The sequence below is a fragment of the Pistacia vera genome, unplaced genomic scaffold, assembly GCF_008641045.1.
Source record: "Pistacia vera cultivar Batoury unplaced genomic scaffold, PisVer_v2 Contig963, whole genome shotgun sequence".
In the NCBI taxonomy this organism is placed as follows: Eukaryota; Viridiplantae; Streptophyta; class Magnoliopsida; order Sapindales; family Anacardiaceae; genus Pistacia; species Pistacia vera.
Window position 1 is genome coordinate 19752 of NW_022196849.1, and position 21940 is coordinate 41691.

The following is a 21940-nucleotide window of genomic DNA, read 5'->3' on the forward strand; positions in this document are numbered from 1 at the left end:
TTTGCCGCGCGGCTCGCCGCAAACCCACCGTAGCTGATGCTACTACCGCCTCTGTAGAGGGCAATGATACAGTACGGCGGGTGCTACAGTTTTCTCTCTGGACTGCCGAAGCTGTTTACATTTTGTGGCTCTTCCTACTTCCCTTTGCTCCAGTATGGGTCTCTTTTTATACTTATAAAATTTCTCTCTTGACATTGAAAGTTGAAACTTGGGTTGCTTTTCTACGTTACAATTGTGCGTAATCTGGTAGTTTATTCAGTGAATTTATTCTAAAGGCCATATTTTATATGTATATCATATGTTCTGTGAATAGAATTTAGTGTTATGCTTCAATAATTTGATTTCGTTTTGTGGATATGGACATTTTCAAAATCACTGAGTTGATGATTTCAAAAAGCATGGACTTTGAAAATAATGTCAAATATTTCAGCTTCAAATATATGTATAGTGTAGCAGGTTTTAAATGTTTGGAATGTTACTGATCATATTTTTTTCAAAATACATTTGAGATTTTTAAATGCATTAAATTTTGGCCTAGACATTTATGTAATGCTTTTTAATAATGTATTCATTTGTTTTAGAGAATATCTTCTCAAATGTGACACTTCAGTATTTATTAATGTTTTGTATTTACAGAAGAAAGGTTGATTAATTTTTTTATTTAATAGGGAGATCCAGTGTGGGCTATCAGCTCAGAAACAGTGAATTCCCTTGTGGGCCTTTCTCTCAATTTCTTCTTTATCTTGCCGTTGACAAATGCTGGTATGTCAAACTATTGTTAATGGTACTTGCTCTTTAGAGAAAGGATTTCTTTGTAGATCAGTTATCAACTATAAGCTTGATAAATATGAGATGCACTTACTTTGGATAATCATAGCTATCTAAAAGTATAAACCATGTTTCATTGCTCTGTGATAAAATTTGGATGGGTGTATAGTAATAAATTGAACCCATGAGGTGTTCTCATCAACTTCTGTTAAACTTGTTTTAAGTCCATGCTAATTATTCAGAACTCTCATCTTTCCATCTTCTAATGCCATTTGGATAGTTGAAATTTACAATTTTCATTCCCATCAATTGACTTGATATCTCTATCCGTTTCTTTGTCCTTGTCTTTTAGGGGTTAGAGGGAGTAGTTACATGACTCATTTTGTTTATTAAAATTGAAAGTTGATTTACTAACCGAATTGGATTGTTGAACAAGTCCTTATCATGTGCTAGGCATTGATAATTTGTGCAATGAATTTTTTGGCAGAGTAGTCGGAATTCGTTTAATTGATGCTCCAGTTCTTCATCCAGTAAGTATTATTATAACAAATGAAATATGATGCCACTGATTACTGTACTTCATGCTTATTTTAATGTGATGCAACTGTTAAGAGGCTTCTTGGCATTTGCATCCCAGTGTAAACGTCCATTCTGATGTTAGTTTTATTCTTCAATCAGATGTCTGAAGGATTGTTCAACTTTGTAATCGGATGGACCTTCATGTTTGCTCCCTTATTATTCACAGATCGAAAGAGGGACAGATACAAGGGTTCTCTTGATATTTTATGGGGTTTGCAGATGTTCCTTACCAACAGTAAGCTTCCTCTCAAATCTTGCTTTAGTTAAATGAACTTGACCATGTATACCACACATGTATATTTCTTTTGCGTAAAAAATTTAAGTTGGTGCCCTCTCTTAGTATGATACTTGATTTGGCTGAAGCAATTATCACTGTTTTGGCGATTTTCTTTGTAGCAAGTGTGATCTTATGATGGGTTTATCCTGGCAACAGTGGGCTTCAGAGTCCATAGCTGCCCTTTGATTTGCTTTTTCTCCTTGTTTTTCAACTTTAATTTTGGACACTAGTGAAGGTTTGTTGTGATTTCTTATTAACCAAAGAATTGAGTTATATTTATTCTGATGCCAGCATTCTTAATCCCTTACATGGCAATACGGCTGAATGAGGCTGATGCCGACTATATTCAAAGAAAACGCTCTCAACTAGGCTCCGTGATGACAAATGGTGGGCCCATTGTAGGACTTGTTGGCGGAGCTGTATGTCTGATATCTGTGCTTTGGGCCCTCTATGGTCGAATGGATGGAAATTTTGGCAGCATAACAGACAGATGGGACTTCCTGGTTAGTTATCTTGGATCAGAAAGGTTGGCTTATGCCTTCATATGGGATATTTTTCTTTACATAATTTTCCAGCCTTGGTTGATAGGTGACAACCTGCAAAATATTCAGACAGGCAAGGTAGGTATAGTGAATTATCTAAGATTTGTGCCTGTGGTTGGTTTAATTGCCTACCTTCTCTTTTTGAACCTTGATGAGGAACTATAGCTAAAGTGTAGTATTGTTGATGGGCAATGATGATTGTTAGAATGAGCCAGTGTATGAATAGCAGATATTTGTTTCCAGTTTTCTCTAAGACAGAAAATGAAATTGTAGAATCTTTTATGTTAGTGAATTCTTTGGCTGAGATGTATAATTAAATTGATCAGAATGAAGTTTCAAGATAAGATTTGAGAAGTTTCTTTGCTTGTATCAGACTCCCGTTGCTATTTGTTGGTGTTCAACCACATATCATTCCGGCATTGCTACTCTATTGAGTGTGTGACCAGAAAATGTACATGTACATCTGATACGCACCATCAGCTCACTTGTCGCATTCTGCGAGCACAGCTAGCATGAAATTTTCATTTTGTTGAATCTTTAAATCATTAACAGAGAATATCCTGATAATCTTTTAATTATTTATATTCCTTCTGCTCTGGAACTTGCAAGGAAATACCTTCCTCCATATACTTTTCTTGCATTTTACAAATTACAAGATTTAAGAAGAAGAATGAGCCGCCAAATGAGGGAATATCCTTTTAACTTACCTTTGAAAAATAGGAGAAGGTTCATATGCTATCAATTGAAACTTATGCCAATAAAGGAAACTCATCATTCAAACAACTGACTGCTTCTAAATATTTTGAGTTAAACAGTCTCAAATCTCAATTTACGTGGAGCTATCAGCTATGGCAACATAAAATCTTCAGCCAACTTTCATGTCAGTACACCTGACCTGAACAGAACCTTGCTAGTAGTTCTTAGCCATCAACACAAATCATAAAACCAAAGTGAAATTTATGTAGTCTTCACATTATTCTAAATAGCTCTAACCAAAACTCATTTCCAACGCAGTTAAGTCCGTGTTCGTTAGCACATGTTCTAATTTTTTTTTCCTTTCAGAACAAAAGTTTGCCAACATCAGGGGTCCTAACTGAAAGCTTCGAGAAAATCAAACAAACAACTCTTGTATAAATGAATAGTAGCAAACTCACAAAGCCAAATTCCATTCGCAATAATGGAGCATTATCATAATCTAGTTTAGAATAGCTAAAATACAAAACAATGTAGACTTACCCAAACCCCAAATTTGTACCCAAAAGCAATGTGTACTCTACTGCACACATTTAGGTAGTAAGATTACCACCACTTTGCTGCCATAAATTGATGATATCAGTGGCCTGATTAAGAAGTAAAATCATCTTCTTCTGGGATATCCATGGTTTACTCTCTAGAGTGGCCTTCAGCTCTTCCCATGCATCTTTTCTCGGCCAAAAGAAATATGGGCTTAAAGGAATGGTGCCATGCCCGGGTATTGATTGATCAAGAGCAAGACCAATGTTCTTCTCCATCCATATGAACTTCAATACAAGCCTCGGCTTCCCCACTTGCTTCACCGACACCTCAGCTTTCTGCAAAATTCATTAAAACTCTCTAAATAAAGCAAAGCTACACACATACATAAAGAAATAAAGAAAGAAGAAAGAAATATTTTGACCTCAATTTCTACTGGGGTTGAGGAGATGGTGTCTGTAGATGTTTCAGCTGTGAGTGTTTCTGGGGCTGCTGCTAAAGTAGTACTGAGTCGTCTTTGGTTTCTTGAAATGGGGTTGGACTTGATGTGAATGGAAGTTTTGAAGGATTTGAGACTGAGTTTGTGAGAAGGAAATGAAGAGCAGCTAGTTAAAGTAGTATTGAAACTAGATTGAAGCGCCATTGAAGAAAACATTTTGCGATATGTTGAAGGGGATACGGAGGTTTTAACTTTTTATTGGGTAATAAAAGAAGGCATGAAAGTCTCCCCTGACTGATCAGAATTGTCTTGCGTTTGGATAAGGGATTGAACAGACGCTTAACTTTTTAGGACAGGGGAGATTGCAAAGGCCTTTTGGGCGAGGCCTGCTCGTGGAGTCCAGGATATATAGCCCAAACTTGTTTTGATGAACGTTGTTCCTAATGGGCTAGAACAATTGTGGAGGAGTAGTGCCCAAACGCCCATCTCTAGGCTGAACAGTCTCATATGCATAACAGCAGACCTGTTCTTCAGACCCACCCACTTATCAGTTATAAAAATATTGAACCAAATAACAGGAACAAATGGACCTGTTTGATAGATTATTTGAGAAAAATGTTATTATAAAAAACTATCTAAATAGAATAGGGTAAGATTAATTAGAATAAGACAAGATTTTGATAATATGTTTGGTATGATATTTGAAGATTATATCAGAGTTGGATAAAATGTTGAATAATTATTTGGTACATTTTTTTGAAAATATTTAGATTATTTTTAAATTCCTATATTTGTTAATTTAGCCAAACACCTTCCACAATAAAACTTTAAAATTTAACAAAAACAACCCCATAATGAAACTTTAAAATTAACAATCCCCCAGAAAGATCGTCACATGATCAGCCAAGTCCAGCCTATTGTGCGTTGTTCCGATGCTGGTGGTGGGCATCGATGATAGCGGCGAAGGTCGATAGTGGATTGGGTGGGTGATAGTGTTTTTGTTAATTTATAAACTTTTTATTGTGAGATGTAATTTTTTTTAGTTGAAAAAATGTTAGAATATGATGATAGAAAACAAGTCTCACCCACTTTTTATTTTCAATAGACAAAATTTTATTTAATTCGAATTGATTTTCAAAATAACGATCCCAATAAGTAAACAAACATATATTCCCTTTTTTTTTTTTTTTTATCCAAATAGGATAATAGAAAAATAATTTAAAAGAATGAAACAAAGGGGGGAATATATTTATAAATTAATTTTTTTTAAATAATTTAAAATATGAGTAATACTACAGCCACCGACAGTAGTGCACCGAATGACGTGACAAAATCATGATCGTTAGTTAATATTAAATTAAAATTAATCAACTGTCAGGATTTTATTACGTCATTCGGTATACAAATTCGATGCACTACCGTTGGTAGCTTTATTATTTTCCTTTAAATATTTGTAGGACTTACGAAGAGATTTAAGTGTGAGACAAAATAAACACAACTCAATTAACTAGCATATTTTTAGACTACTCGAAAACAGATCACCTACAATTAAAAAAAAAAAAAAAAAACTTCTCATGCTTGTTTTGACTTTTAAACCCGTGATTGAAGGGTTTGGAGACTTGGAGTTTCACATTCATCCAAGATCTATCCATATTTAAACAATCCACATAAAACCCATGATCTCTGTTGGTAGCTCATCACACCTTGCTAAAAGTAATTTTGCTAGGAAAACTCCAGAACTGATTGGCCCATACATTCCCTACCTTATGTCCATTTTCTATTGGATTGGGATTTTAAATTATAAGGTCCCAGGTCANGGAGTTTCACATTCATCCAAGATCTATCCATATTTAAACAATCCACATAAAACCCATGATCTCTGTTGGTAGCTCATCACACCTTGCTAAAAGTAATTTTGCTAGGAAAACTCCAGAACTGATTGGCCCATACATTCCCTACCTTATGTCCATTTTCTATTGGATTGGGATTTTCAATGATGTTAAACTATAAAGTCCCAGGTGAGGAAGATAATACCAGAATATTCCTCTTAGGACAGAGTGAGATATGATCAAATGGATTCAAAGGATATAAAAGTAAATAAAGAAAAGAGTAAAAGACACAACAATGGATAATGAAATAATTAAAAAGATAATAAAATCGTTGTTGAATATTTATTGATCTCACATGTCCATTGGCATGCCTGTCGAAAGTGGCAATGTTGATGACTTCCCTTGAACGTGACTACATGGGCGGTCTGCGTTAATATACCTTCATCCAGTTGTACACGTATTTATCTCTCATGTTCTTTTCGTAAAGAAAACAACATTCTACAATTTTAGTAATTAAATTAATCAAATTATTTTATCCTTGAATTACCTAATCGCATATCAAATTACTCATATTTTATATTACTAATATTGTACTTAGAAGATAAAAGATTTATAATTTTTAAATCAGGAAAATATTTCCTTAAATCAAGATCCAGTTGAGAGGAAGTGGTTATTTTTTTGAATTATTTTGTCTACAAACTAATGGACAACAAAGAGCTATATAACATGGGATTGTAATTTGTATTAGATTGCTATTGAGTAGAGTAGTAATAATGAATATAATTTGATATCATAACTCTTCTCTCTACAGTTTTATGCTTCTGAGAAGATTCCCGTCAACTCTTGACAGTGAAGCTGGTCCCTTCCTGCAACTCCCGTGTATAGCGTAAACTCTCCAGTCTCATCCTTTTCTTAGAATAATTAAACGACATCGCTTCTATCTCTTACATTAGTCAATTGCTTCTTCTTGATTATGCCACATCAAGGAACATGATATGGAGCCCCACTCAATCTCAATCACAATCACATCCATATCTCATCTGCTGTATCTACGTACCAAAAACTCATGATTTGACTCTCCATATTTAATCGCTAGTAGTTGTGAATCCATCTTCTTCGTCTTGGTTATGTAAATCAATATTAATGGCCGGGAGAATTGGTTCATTTAGGCACAGCTTTGCTGAGAGGAGTAAAGAAAGATTGCTCTCTAAAAAGGGATATTCAGACTTTGGTCTAAACAGCTCCGGCGACAGTGAAGATGGAGTCAAATGCAAGTGTTTTCGTTCATTCTCCGATGGAATTATTAACTCTTGGAATACTTTGCAAGATGTTTCCCGTAAGTTATATGAGATGGGTCGTTCCGATCCTCGAAAAGTCATTTTTGCCGTCAAGATGGGAATGGCTCTGGCTCTTGTATCACTCGTCATATTCCTCAAAGAGCCTCTGGCTAATGTTAGCCAATACTCGATCTGGGCAATTCTTACAGTCGTCGTTGTTTTCGAGTACAGCGTAGGTACTATTTACAAATTAAGATCAAATTTAATGCAAAAAAAAAAAAAAAAAAAAAAATCAAACTGTACAAATATGACTATTTTCTTTGGACAGGTGCCACTCTTAACAAAGGGTTCAATCGTGCCTTGGGAACGTTTTCTGCTGGAGGTCTTGCTTTGGGAATTGCAGAACTTTCTATACACGCTGGAAAATTTCAAGAAGTTTTTATTATAATTAGTATTTTCATTGCAGGTTGGAAAAATGAAATTACCTTTATTCCCAATACCCTTCTTGGAAAATCAATTTTTGCACTGACATATCTAAATTTTTGTGTTCAGGATTCTGTGCAAGTTATTTGAAGCTTTATCCGACTATGAAAACTTATGAATACGGATTTCGAGTATTCTTGTTGACATATTGTATCGTTCTTGTGTCTGGAAATTCAACAACATTTTTCCAAACAGCATTCTATCGATTAGTGCTGATTGCGGTTGGTGCTGGAATATGCTTGGTAATAAATGTTCTTATATTTCCCATCTGGGCAGGGGAGGATCTACACAAATTGGTTGTTAAAAATTTCAAGGGTGTTGCTGCTTCCTTGGAAGGTTATTACTTTGTTTGCTCATTACAAATAAATTCTATGGTTTATTTACTTCTATTTTGCTCTCTATAATTTGAATTGTGATGATTAGCTTGATTGGTTTTATCGAACTCCCATGTAGGCTGTGTTGATCGATACTTGCAATGCGTTGAATATGAGAGGATTCCTTCAAAAATTCTTACCTATCAAGCTTCAGATGATCCATTGTACAGTGGCTATAGATCTGCTGTACAGTCTTCAAGCCAAGAGGAATCCCTGGTATCTATCATCTCACTGTACTGGTTCCTATTTCTTTTCTATGTAATCTCGGTAAGCTTCTGAAGATCTTGCAATACACTGAAAAGGTAGGATTTGTTGACTCACTTGTCTTTTGTAGCTGGACTTTGCAATATGGGAGCCACCTCATGGCCCTTACAGAACGTTCAATTATCCCTGGAGAAACTATGTTAACGTAAGTGGTGCATTGAGACATTGTGCATTTATGGTCATGGCTATGCACGGGTGCATACTTGCAGAAATACAGGTGAGTTTGCTTCATCTTTAATCATTTTAATTTGTTTAATCTTTTCTCTGTTGTTCCATCAAGTCAATTCATTCGGTCGGGATTTGGCTTTTATTTCTTGTGGAGCATAGGGTATTTTGTGTTGTTGACTTTATATGTATGGAGTCAATTCAGATGGTATATTAACTGCTACTGCCAAAGTAAAGGCCTGCTCTCTACTTGTCCTTCCAGCAAAAAAATCACATTTTGTCCATTTTCTGAATTGAGTAAATGGGTAGCATGACCCCCTCAGTTGCCCCATTTAAATAGTATAGCAATGAATTATTTGGTGCGAATTGTTGAGCAGCAAGTAAAATTACCACAAAGTAAGTGGTCTTAGACTCAGAGGGGTTATATGAGATTCAAGTACTGCCACTTTTGGTGCTCATTGGCACCCTTAAAGGCCCCAAAACAGAGAGGCATGGGAACAGGGAAGGTACGAAAATCACGAAAAGGAATCAATAATAAAAGTACTGCTTGTGATGATACCTTGTATGTCGATGGCCTTTCATATAATATCTGATTTTCTGTGAGACAAGGTTAGTGTTAGTGTACCTTGATTCTAGAAAGAGAGGACTCAAAGAAGAGAGACTCGTTTCCAACCAACTGAACGTATAAATCTGCAACAGACTATCAGTGCAAAATTAAATTGCATTCATCCCTGAGAAATACTTCTTGGAAATTTGCTTTGGCTTTCCGTATATGCTTAATACCCTACTTAGCATCTTAAATGTTTGCAAGAAGATGACAAGAAATCAATAAAACAATTCCGCCAAGTCAGAAGAGTTTTAAGTTTTCTTTCTTCTGCATTTTTTACGGCATTCATACATTTGAGCCATTAGAAACTTTAATTAGCTTTGGCTATCCATTCTCCTTATCAGGTTTTGCAAATTTTTATGTACTGTAGGCACCACCAGAAAAGAGACAGGAGTTTGCTAGTGAGCTTCAAAGGGTTGGTAACGAAGGTGCTAAAGTAATACGCGACCTTGGAGACAAAGTTGAAAAGATGGAAAAGTTAAGCCCCGGAGACATACTACTAGCAGTACATGAAGCAGCAGAGGAGTTGCAAATGAAGATTGATAAAAAGTCATATCTTCTGGTGAATTCAGAAAGCTGGGCAGACGTAGCAAAGCGAAAGGAATTTCAAGATCCTGAGAACTCTATTGAAGTTAAAGACGATGAAAAAAAAGTGATCACGTCCCTCAGCGAACTGTGGGGGGATGCTCAGCATCCAAACATGGGCACGAGCCCTCCCATGGCAGAATGGATTTCCTCGGAGAATATTTCCAGAAGTTCATTGGCCTGGCCACGTCTGTCATTTCATAATGCAGAGACCATGCAGGTTGTTGAACAGGAATCGAAAGTATATGAAAGTGCTAGCTCTTTGTCTTTGGCAACATTTGCTTCACTCTTGATAGAGTTTGTTGCAAGGCTTCAAAATCTTGTGGATGAATTTAAAGAGCTAAGTGAGAGAGCAAATTTTAAGGAACCCAGTGAATCAGATGCACTGCCAGAAGAAGTGGTGGGATTTTGGACCAGACTGAGCAGGTGCTTTCAGTTGAAGAATAAAGGTCCTGTGTAAGTTGGTTAAAAATTTTTTGGTTCCTTCTTTCTTTGGGGTTATTGATAATCTAAAAGTCAGCTTTTTTTTTTTTTTAAATAAAAAATCAAAAAAAAAGTCAAAACAAAATGTACTTGTTTAATGAACATTTACAGCAATAATTGGGAAGCAATCTATTTCTCCCTCACAGCAATTTTTGAAATGTGGTGGGGTGTTTCTAAAATTTTGATCTCTTTTAATCCTTTTATGGAACTATTGTCCTTCGCATGACTAATGACTTTTTATACCAATAATGCCAGTTTTATATATGTCTAGTAAATATCCATGGGGCTATTGAAATATGATATTCTAAAAAATTATTCTTAATAGGATAACGTAGGACTGAATATTCAAATATGATAGGATTCTGAGAATATTTTTCGTATATTTTTTAAAAACATTTTAAAAAAATATTTAGATTATTTTTATCCCCTACATTTGTTAATTTAGCTAAACACCCCTCCACAATAAAAATTTATAAATTAACAAAGACATCTGCACCCATCCCAAGCAATTGTAGGCAGCTAGCCACCACTGTCGAACGGTGGCCGACAATCATCGGAATGGCGCACGACTGGTTTGGATCTGGCGGGTTGTGTATCAATCTAGCATTTTCTGGTCAGATCCACCATGTATCTAATCTCTGGTCTCTAATTTGGCCGAAAACGGATAGATTAGTACACGATCGATCAAATCCAGTCGATCGTGCATCGTTTCGACGTCGGGAACTGGCGATTGACAGTGGTTGTTGGTGGCCGATAATGACTTGAGTAGATAAGAGTGTTTTTGTTAATTTATAAACTTGTATTGTAAAAGATAATTATTAAATGTTTTGAGTCAAATAGAATATGATTTAATTTTGAATTGAATTCCGTCGATAATAAAACAAACATGTTTTTTTAACTGTTTACTTTAAATAGGATAATAGAAAAGAGTTTTCAAAAGTTAACAATTAGCAGGCATACTTTTACACTGGGCGAGACATTATTCCAATTTCCAATATTTCATTGAAGATGTCACGGTTTAAGCAGACAGATTAACAAAGATGAATTCCAATGGACTATTTAGGGATCCACTTTTAACCTGTCCACCCGCATCCCATGCAATGAGTAAATATATAAAACACTTGTTCATATTAAAATACAAAATCTTTACAAGGAATTAACCCTGACAATTACTTTATTTATATAATACTGGGTTTTTTTTTTTTATAACATTATTAACAAATTAAACTTGATAATGTTAAATGTGTCATCCTATATGATTAATCCATGTCATTTGTCAAATCAACATATTTTACATTTTTTTTTAATGATTGGGGTGTCTGGACTAACTTACACGTATTTCAACTAATCTCCCGAGATTCTGTAACTATTGTTCAAGTAAGAGCTCTAATGATTATCCCTATTAGCAATCGAAGAGAGATTCGAACTCAAAACCTACCTCAACCAATCCCTTGGGACTCTAAAATTACTAGCTAGGTAAGAGCTCTAATGACTATCCTTATTTGCAATCGAAGAGGGAATCGAACGCAAGACTTTTTTTGAGTAATACACACAAGAGTCTCCATCAAACCACTAGCCAGCTATATGTTGTTTATTTTACATATTATTGCCATATAGAAAAAACACTACTTATTGCTCAAATTATAAGAGTAATGGTACATCCACAATCTCTTCTCACAAACTTTCTCCCACAATTCTGACGTGAAAGCTCGTAATTAGTCAACTGTAATTTATCAGGTGGGACTCAGGTGAGGTCCATTATGAACTGACCAATTATAAGCTGCTACATCGGGATTGTGAGATGAAGTTTGTGAAAAAAGATTATGGGTGTAGCATTATTCAAATTATAAATGTGTCGTAATTCTATGATCTTTACACTACATGGTACATCTTAAACTCACGGCTGGTCGTTTAAGCACACCCATGATAGGCCGCTCTGTGCTCTACTAATCTGTGGAAGGAATTCTATTTAGTATTCGGATTGATAAACTAAATTGTGTATAACATATTCATATTCTTTATGTAGAAAATAATATACACTCATATAATATTTAGCAAAACTATAATGTTTAAAATCGTCAACAAAATTTGATATTATCAATTGATGATATTATTGTTCCATATGTTCATAATTTTTTTTTTTTGTGTATTTTTATAATATAAAGTGCTATATAAATAAAATTTTTGAATACAAATATAAATGGAGTTTTTTTTTTTTTACGGTCATTGGTGGGACACAGCTTTTTTTATTCCAGCCCAAATCAGGCCCACGGGAAAATTATCATAGCCCAGTTTCTTGAGTCTGTAGATGTTTACAAAGAAATGCTACAAAAAGTAACAAATCCATTAATAAGTCTCTTTTCTCTCTAATCGGAGACTGCCGGCGGGAAGACTTTAAGATCGGTGAGAGCATTTTTCATCTTTTGCTTTGATATAAACAGACGTCTTTTTATTTTAAATTTCATTTATTTGTTGTGAAATTTAGAATTCTCCCCGACGTTTGGTTGCCAAAAGATCTGGGGTAAAGAAATGAAAAATAAAATTTAACAATTTGAATTTTATGATTTAAGTTACTCTTGTTTCCGAATTATTTTTAAAAGAAAATCTGGATTCAGTTGAGCCCACTAGTTTTACTAGGGATAGTTTGAATGATATATATTTTTTTCCTGTGTTATCTTGATCATTTATTAAAATAAAGTATCAATTCCTTTTCATTTTCGCTCATTCTCGTTTCTCTCTGCAACCAAACACGGCATCGGGGTTTTAGGATTTAAAATCTGTGTGCAGTCTCTTACTTTCATTTTCTTAGCAGTTTCTGGAGTTGAATTTTAGGGTTTGTCCCAGATCTCGAAGTTTTGATTTCATGTGACTTTATTTTACGTGCCGTTTTTATTGCATAAAAGCTGTCTGAATATAATAAATCAGAAAATTTTGGATCCGATACTTGTAGTGTTCGAAATGGCTTTTATTTGATCTCAATTTCTTACTCCCATTGGAAAACTTTATCTACAACTGAAATTGGATAAATTTATGTTTACTTAGTTAATCTCGTGTTGGATTTGTGATGATTAATTTGGGTAGTTTGCAGGTGCTTGTGTGACGGTAACTGATTGTAAGAGATTTGCAAAAAAGATTTGACACAATGTCTATGGTTGATGAACCACTATACCCAATAGCTGTCCTCATAGACGAGCTGAAAAATGATGACATCCAGCTTAGGTTGAACTCGATCCGTAGATTGTCAACAATTGCACGTGCTCTTGGGGAGGAGCGGACAAGGAAGGAATTAATTCCCTTTTTGAGTGAAAACAATGACGACGACGATGAGGTGCTTCTTGCAATGGCTGAAGAGTTGGGGGTGTTTATTCCATATGTTGGTGGAGTTGAACATGCCCATGTTTTGCTCCCACCTCTGGAGACACTTTGCACTGTCGAGGAGACCTGTGTCAGGGACAAAGCTGTGGAGTCTCTTTGTCGGATTGGGTCACAGATGAGGGAGAGTGACTTGGTTGACTGGTTTATTCCTCTGGTTAAGGTTAGATATTGCTGCTCCTTTATGTTTGGTTAATTAAGTTGGTAGTTTATTCTGCTTTTCTTCCGCGCTCAAGTGATATAATTGCTGATGCTTGCAAGTATGTCTTCATTGCCTTAAAATTGGTCACTTTATTTCAGTTTAGGAGAAAGCCTGTGCTTAGATATCTAGAAAAACTCTGCACCTTGAATTCTTGAACTAGAAAAACTCTGCACCTTGAATTCTTGAACTCTATTTTCAGCTGTCATAATCTCTCAGCGATATGCTTGTGCTATTACGACATTGTTGAGCTGTCATCTTAGGAATAGTGTCATTCATTGAAAGAAATAGATAAGAGGGAAGTCTATTATTGCAGATTAGGAGTAACTTGCAATGCTGTTGCCTTTTACAAGGATCTTTGTATCAAGAATTTTTTTTCAAATTTTTAATATTGCAATAGCTTCATAGGGGAAATACGATTATTTACTGTGTAATTGTTTGCATGCTTGTTTACGCGTGTGTTAGTTCCTTATCTATGGCAATTTTATTATTTCCTCTGTTTTTGGCCGCTACATGGTTTACTTCTTATCCTCAGAGACTGGCAGCTGGTGAATGGTTTACAGCTCGAGTATCTGTTTGTGGGCTGTTCCACATTGCCTACCCAAGTGCCCCAGATATGTTGAAGACAGAGTTGCGGTCAATATATACCCAGTTGTGCCAAGATGACATGCCCATGGTTAGGAGATCTGCTGCAACAAATCTAGGGAAATTTGCTGCAACTGTTGAACCTGCTCATTTGAAGACTGACATCATGTCAATATTTGAGGATCTTACACAAGATGGTAATCTATTATCTACTACGACTTTGATGTGTAGAGCATATTGTCTATCCTTTTCAATTGTTTGATAGGATATCAGTCACTTTATATAGGAGGGCTAAGAATATTGAGGACTGGGAAGTGAATTTTAAGACGCATGACAGCATACTAGATGCAGTCTATTCAGCAAATACAACTTTAAAAATTGAGAATTTGTTTGAAGACAAAGTTTATTGTATTTGGGTAGAATATGCAGAGTATAATTTGAATATATTGTAGCAACCGAATTCCAACTAAAAAACATCCTGATGCGGATAGGGAGAATAAAACAAAGAGAGAGAAAGATTGAAGGAGAAATGAGAGAGAAGATGAAAGAGTTGAGAAGAGAAGAAAATAAGATAAACATGAGGTGGAAACTTGATTTTCATTAAGAAAAGAGAAATCAATATCAATTTCTTATAAAAGCATAACTTAAAGACTAATTTATAGTAGCCAACTCAAAAAAAAAGAAAAAGAAAAAATCTACTTGAACAAGAAACTCAAATCATACCCAAACAAGAAAACCCAATTAGGAAAAATTAAATTCAACTCAAATAAGTATGTCCTAAAATAAATAATGAAAATCATGTTATTGATTTAGCATCATTCTACCTGCCTGGGAAAAAGCTTGATTCTTGGTGAGTAAAGCTGGTAAAACTTTGTTAAAACTACATTAGATGGATGTTTTGCCTGAACTAGAAAGTATGAAATCTTATTTCTTGTTGATGTAGAAAACTGAACACAAAATATTTGATCTTGCATTCATTAGCTTAGGTTAAATGAATAGTGCTTCAATATTGCGGCCATTGATTCATGTTAAGAGAAGGATGAAGTCCTGGGTTTTGGTCAAAGGTTCTGCAAATGCTATAAAAGAATTTTCGAGAGACTCAAAAATGCTTTGGTGAGGAAACATGTTTGTCACATTAAACACTGGACCATGAGTCAGTTTTGAAGGCAATTCAAATGAATGTGCAGTTGATCAAATAGGTGGATAGACAATGTTAGGGACTGTTTGGGAGAATCTTTTTGATCATTGCAAGCCTTAATATAATCACTGTGATCTAGTTTTGAATTATAATCTGGCTCAGATGGTTTACTTGTCTGAAAAAATCAACCTTGCTCTTAAGGTGTCGCATATATGATGGTTTGACAACGTAAAACTGTTTTCACAATATTATAAGGTTATGTAAGGTCAGATTGAGCCAGCATTCCTTGGTATCATACCAGGTGAGACCGTGGGTGTTAGCAAAAGGTGTTTTAGGGATTTTTATGTGCTACAAATGGAGCATAAGCTAGGACAGATGGTTACTTGTCTAATTGAAAGCTTCTACTGCTGTTCTTAAGCATAAAATTATGGCATCTATTGAAGTCCTTGTGATATTTTTGCGTGTTTGCTCATATAAGCGCATCTTTCTTCATAGAATCTCTATGTAGACCTTGGATTGGCTATTAGTTATCTAGTTTTGTGTTATATTTTAAGATTGTAATCATATACGAGTTCCCATACCAAGTTTGTATTTATATTTATTGCAGATCAAGATTCTGTACGACTATTGGCTGTTGAGGGTTGTGCAGCTCTTGGAAAGTTGTTGGAGCCTCAGGATTGTGTTGCACATATTCTCCCTGTTATAGTAAATTTCTCTCAGGTACAAGTTGTTCTGGTTCTTGTTTCCTAATTGCATGTCTGGCTCAATGCCAATTTGCTGTCTGGTGTTCTTTTGAGTTCTTGTGCATCATTTAAGAAGTAGTTACTGGTGTTGAACACAATTTTCTTGGCAAAATTTGATATATTCCCCATAATGTAATGTTTCTTATGACATGTTGAAATATATGATCATGTGGTTATAACCACGCACTCATTCATTTTGGTTATTTAGGATGTGAGATATTTGCAATAGAAATACAAGTTTGGAAAAGATGTTGGATCAAGTTAGAACAGTCTCTCTATCCACTACCTGATGATTAGAGTATTGTTTATAGTTTTGTTGTCAACAGATATAAGATTATCATGAGCTTTTGTTGGATACGTTCTATGCCGTAGTCTGAATGGATTCCTTACCCTTTGGAGAGATCTTAGCATCTACTATTAGTGTTATTTATTTCAGGATTTATGATATTTTTCCTTCTAAAGCTATTGGTGTGATTTTTATGCCTGATGCTTATGGAAAAGTATTGTGTGATGATTATAAGGACCCCGGTATGATTGCTGATTCTGTGCTCTGATGTTTATGGCTTCTGTACAGGATAAGTCATGGCGTGTGCGCTACATGGTTGCAAATCAATTATATGAACTTTGTGAAGCTGTGGGGCCTGAGCCTACTAGGTATCTATCTATTCTGGAGAAACTATTATTTGCTTCTGCAAGTTAGCATTATTTTGACTGCTGTATTGATTATATTTATGCTATGTAATATCTAGTTCTTGTTGTCATATTCAATGTCTCATATTTTATTACCCTAGATATTTAATGGGTATATACCTTTATGGCTGCAATATTTTGCGCAAGAATCACTTCTGTGTATGGTTTGGTTGATTGATGTTAGTCTTTGGTCTGTTGATTGAGTTTTTTGCTTTTTTGAACAACCTGCTATACATACACATATATACATCTTCTTTGTTTCAGTTAAAAAAAAAAAAAGGTTTTTGAATTCATTATGGTTGTTTTCTTAGGACGGACTTGGTCCCTGCATATGTGCGATTACTTCGAGATAATGAAGCTGAAGTACGTATAGCAGCTGCTGGCAAAGTAACTAAGTTTTGCCGGATTCTAAATCCAGAACTTGCGATTCAACATATTCTTCCCTGTGTGAAGGTGATCATTTTTTTTTTTAGTGAAACTTGATGTTCCTTACCAAACGATGTCTGGGGATATCCCGTAGGAACTGACTATTAACCTATTTTTTCGTTTGATATCAGCTATCTAAATATTGCAATAACCTTTGACAGGAATTGTCATCAGATTCTTCCCAGCATGTCCGCTCTGCTCTGGCTTCTGTAATAATGGGGATGGCCCCCGTTCTAGGGAAGGTAAAAATATCATATAGTGTATTTGCATTTATCCCTTGGTAGGGAGGTTTGGATGAATTTGTCAATGTTGATTACATGCATGTTGGTGCACTGTTACTTGCAAAATTAAGTTAGTTTCTAGTGGGGAAGCATTTTGTTGATGACAAATCAATTAGCTTCTGTTAAGGTAGATATGGCTCTGGATTCCTGGGGCCATATTTTTACAAATACGGCCATGTATTTTTCTTCTAATTGGATTTAGTTCACACCCCCTCCTCTATCAATTTAGTCACATTTTCTAAATTTAAATTTGGATATTGCTTGGCATCAGTCTCTGATATTTAAAAAGTCGATAAAGTTGTCAAGCATTACCTTTTACTTGTATGCTCACACGCAGTCTGTAAGCTTGCATGTAACCAATCAAGGATTTTTAGATCTGCATTTTTTATCTCTAAATATTTATTTATATTCCTACTGTGTAAATGCATGTTGGTGTAATTTGCATGCACTGAACTTTTTTCTTGATTTTGATGGTTTGTGTAGGATGCAACAATCGAGCATCTTCTTCCGATATTTCTCTCTCTTTTGAAGGATGAATTTCCTGATGTGCGACTTAATATTATCAGCAAGCTTGATCAAGTGAACCAGGTTTGTTGCATCTTTAAAGGTTTCACTCCTATTTATTAATTTGTGTAGCTATTTCTTTGGTTCTTGATTGAAAAATTGCGATATATCAAACAGATGAAAATTGTATGGTGTAATGGTATAAAACATGTGTGTAACATAGAATACGATAGGGAATTTAGTAGTTAGAAGTGCACTTAAAGCATTTGTTAAGTTACTAGCATAATGGCATATGATATCGAATAATAATTAAAAAAAATTACTTCTTTTAATCTCTCTTTTGCTTTTTTTTTTTTTTTTTTTTTTGGGTGTAATAAAACAAAAAAAATTCCTGAAATGCAGTAGAAGTAGACACCCATAGAGAAGCACAAAGCTTCACTTTGTCTCACAAAGAAAAAGTCTTTACTTCAACTTTACAAATCTCCTCATTGTTTTCAAACCAAAAACCAAAGATTGTATAGTGGTACAATTCCCTAACACAATAGCCTTCTTATTGCCTCCCAGTACTGCATGCTTTCTACAAAATTAAGTACTAGGAGGCGCTACCCAGGAGGTAAAACTCCTTAACAACTTATTCTAGAATAAATAGTGATATGATTTATGAGTTATGGCATGTTGATTAGATCACAATTGTGTGCATGAATTTCAGAATTTTTGACTTTTACTTTTTTCAAATTTTGAAGTGGATATCAAGGGATATGCGGATGTGCAGTTGGAAAATTCAAATAATGCAACTAGTCAACCTGCAGTTTAATTTTTTTTTTCCCCATTTTATCTTAATTTTTAATTCCACTATAGATTGTTAAAGGTATACTTGTAAGAAATGGGATAAAAAAAAAAAAAAAAAACACTTATTTTGTCATTCACTGCTTCTTTGAATATTTTTGGTTGAGAACAATTTCTTGAATGCATCACACTAGTATTCCAAGGGATGGTTATTGCAGCAACTATGTAGTTTACCCTTATGGCTTACTCTTATATTTATGCTACAAAATTCTCATGCTGTCAGCAAATTGCTCTTGTAACCGTGTTATGAGTGTTCTACTTTCCTCTCTCTTGCAGGTTATTGGAATTGATCTATTGTCTCAATCCTTACTACCTGCCATCGTTGAACTTGCCGAGGATAGACATTGGAGGGTTCGTCTTGCAATAATAGAGTATATACCTTTATTGGCCAGCCAGTTGGGTGTAGGATTTTTTGATGATAAACTTGGTGCTCTTTGTATGCAGTGGTTACAGGATAAGGTTTGTGTTTCCTATCTTGTATGGCAATAGCTGAGAATAAAGGTTTCTTACCATCTTTTTGTTTACATTCTGGACAGTTTTCCTTATTTGTTCTTTTGGTCTCATAGCAACTTTTTTTCTGTTTCATGTTTATGTGTAACTGTTAAGTTTTTGGGATCTGTTACAATTCACTCCGAATTAACTGGAATTTGTTATATTGGCACCATTATAGATGTCCCAATGGAAATAAGTTTGTCGTCACTACAGAATGTGATGAATCACATTACTGTTTGCATCTGGTATCACATGTAGAATTGCCAATACAAAGAAATTCCTGCTTGAATTTTAATATTAAGGCTAACTGTACTTCGTGTGTAATGTTTTTCCCTGCACAATGACATTGACATATGGGGATTTGCGATTCTGGCAACTGTTTCACCTAGGTATTTGCTGCAGGTTTATTCTATTCGTGATGCTGCTGCTAACAATTTAAAGCGCCTTGCCGAAGAATTTGGTCCTGATTGGGCAATGCAGCACATAGTTCCACAGGTTTGTGTAATGATTTTGAACTGCTGCTGACTGCCCACAAACCCTTTATTCATAAACACAATAGAGACCCTTCACGTTTGAAAATTGTGAAATTCAACTGAAATCAATTGAGAAATCATTTTTTGTTCACAAGTCCACATTAAATGGCTTTCCTTTCCTTTTTTCTTTTTTCTTTTTTCTTTTTTTTTTGGAAGCAGTGGAAGTTGACTAGTCATTTTGCAGGTGTTGGATATGGTTAACAATCCCCATTATTTGTATCGGATGACCATTTTGCGTGCTGTCTCTCTGCTTGCCCCTGTTATGGGATCAGATATCACTTGTTCTAAATTGTTGCCAGTGGTCGTACTTGCATCAAAAGACAGGTATCTTGACTTGTGAAACCTGCTGATCAAATATCAATGATCTATTATAGTTGGTTTCTGATTGTTGAACTGAATCACTTTTACAGAGTACCCAACATAAAGTTTAATGTTGCAAAGGTGCTGCAGTCTCTCATTCCGATTGTAGACCAGTCGGTATGTATTTTTTTACGGTTTTTTTTATTTTTTTTAATTACCTCATTTGTTTATGTACCAATAGCACTAAGTCTTTTTTCATCACCTGGTCTGAATAATTGTAATAGGTGGTGGAGAAGACAATACGTCCAAGCTTGGTTGAGCTTGGTGAGGATCCTGATGTTGATGTCCGCTTCTTTGCCAATCAAGCCCTACAGTCGATCGATCATGTGATGATGTCTAGCTAGGCATAACCAATTTACTTAAAATCAATTCATCTCTGAACCTACACTTGTAATGAAGACCTTTTGCTGGAGCTGCTATTCTTTTTTCTGTTGTTTAGATTAGTTCTATCTTCTTTCCTAATGGTTTTGAGTGGTAGTGCGGTTGTATCTTCTGACTAACATGTAAAAGCCATTATTTGGCTATTGAACTAATGTGCTCTAGTGTTTGAGAAACATTCCATATTGGCCTTGAAGATCATGTTGTATTTCTCTTTAATTTTTGTTTGTTCCCCTTGTTTTTTTTTTTTTTTTTTGGTTTCCCCCACAAGAAGATTCACCAGAATTACTGTACCATATGTATGGTTGAATCACCGATTTTGCCTTTGAATTCTGTATAGAAGCAAGCATTTGACCATTTGTTAATGCTTTTTCTCCGATTTAAGAGTTTGAGGATTATGGGACAGTGAAACGTGCCTCTAAATTCTATGGTGACTTGGAAAATAACTCGTAGTACAGTCACTGGATTATTCTAAGTGGGTTTTAATTCTTCTAATATAATTTTACTTATCTAGTCCACTGTCACAATTAGCATTCACACGTATTTATAGATGAGCCGGTATGAATATGATTGATAATTTCATATCAGACCGTAAGTTAAATTAGACCATTAGAGGGTGTTTGGTTTAGGGAATGTTGAATTATTAGAAATATTGGATCACTGAAAATGTTAGTTTACTGGAAAGTTAGATTATCTTAAAGATTATTTGGAATCTTTAAGAAAATGTGTTTGGTTAATTGGTGAGTATGTTGTATTAATATGTTTGGTTGGGAGAAATAAATTGGTGGGTATATTATTTAAATTACCGAATTGTCTTCTAATTAAATATTATTATCATATTATTTTTTAATATTGATTATTATTTGGATTATTACAACCCCCCCACATTTAAAAACTTAGAAAAAATAACCCTATAATAAAAGTTTGAAAAATCAACAAAGCACCCTCACCAACCCAGCCATTACCGACCGTCGACAACCATCGTAGGCAGCCGACAACCTAACGGCACATGGAACACAAGAAATGGCCTCCGTGCGTCGTATGACCATTTCCGGCTAGATCTCTGGCCGGAAATGGCCAAATGTGACAGATCTGGTCGTCAACGGCCAGATCGATGGCTGTTAATGGCCACAAATGTTGCCGTTAATGGCCATCAATCTGGAAGTCAACAGCCATATCGATGGCCGTTGACTGCTAGATATGGCATGATCTAGCCATTTTCGGCCAGATATCTGGCCGAAAATGGCCATACCGACGCACAACGGCCATTTTCGGCCTTCCGTGCGCCATTCCGGCGGCGGCAGGTGGGTGGGGGTGGTGGTCTGGGTGGGCTGTAATTTGTTTTGAATTTAAGAGTAATTTTGTCCAAAAAGTTAATTAATTGGAGTGAAATATTAAAAGCTATATTCATGTAAATAAATTCAAAAATAAGGGCATTATTGTCCTAAAATTTTATTAATAAGGGATAAAATTGTAACAAAAAAATAT

At 35.2% G+C, this 21940-nt stretch overlaps 4 protein-coding genes across 4 annotated transcripts; 3 read left to right on the forward strand and 1 right to left on the reverse strand.

Moving 5' to 3' along the window:
• Window positions 1–952: 952 nt before the first annotated feature.
• Window positions 953–2529, forward strand: LOC116121086. Its single transcript, XM_031407032.1, has 4 exons — window positions 953–957; window positions 1205–1298; window positions 1447–1582; window positions 1916–2529. Exons 1-4 carry the CDS (start codon window positions 953–955, stop codon window positions 2329–2331), a joined length of 651 nt encoding a protein of 216 aa, XP_031262892.1. The 3' UTR covers window positions 2332–2529.
• A 743-nt stretch (window positions 2530–3272) lies between these two features.
• Window positions 3273–4139, reverse strand: LOC116121088 (30S ribosomal protein 3-1, chloroplastic-like). The gene is made up of 2 exons (XM_031407034.1): window positions 3824–4139; window positions 3273–3737 (listed from the first exon to the last, which is right to left on the reverse strand). Exons 1-2 carry the CDS (start codon window positions 4052–4054, stop codon window positions 3453–3455), a joined length of 516 nt encoding a protein of 171 aa, XP_031262894.1. The 5' UTR covers window positions 4055–4139; the 3' UTR covers window positions 3273–3452.
• A 2339-nt stretch (window positions 4140–6478) lies between these two features.
• On the forward strand, window positions 6479–10063 carry LOC116121089 (aluminum-activated malate transporter 4-like). The gene is made up of 6 exons (XM_031407035.1): window positions 6479–7180; window positions 7273–7410; window positions 7497–7763; window positions 7881–8017; window positions 8136–8282; window positions 9208–10063. The coding sequence occupies exons 1-6, from the start codon at window positions 6811–6813 to the stop codon at window positions 9880–9882; spliced, it is 1734 nt and encodes a 577-aa protein (XP_031262895.1). The 5' UTR covers window positions 6479–6810; the 3' UTR covers window positions 9883–10063.
• A 2133-nt stretch (window positions 10064–12196) lies between these two features.
• On the forward strand, window positions 12197–20653 carry LOC116121084 (serine/threonine-protein phosphatase 2A 65 kDa regulatory subunit A beta isoform). The gene is made up of 13 exons (XM_031407030.1): window positions 12197–12308; window positions 12994–13440; window positions 14012–14258; window positions 15807–15919; window positions 16517–16596; window positions 16944–17085; window positions 17220–17300; window positions 17823–17927; window positions 18966–19148; window positions 19584–19676; window positions 19899–20038; window positions 20125–20191; window positions 20299–20653. The coding sequence occupies exons 2-13, from the start codon at window positions 13048–13050 to the stop codon at window positions 20416–20418; spliced, it is 1764 nt and encodes a 587-aa protein (XP_031262890.1). The 5' UTR covers window positions 12197–12308; window positions 12994–13047; the 3' UTR covers window positions 20419–20653.
• Window positions 20654–21940: the final 1287 nt, after the last annotated feature.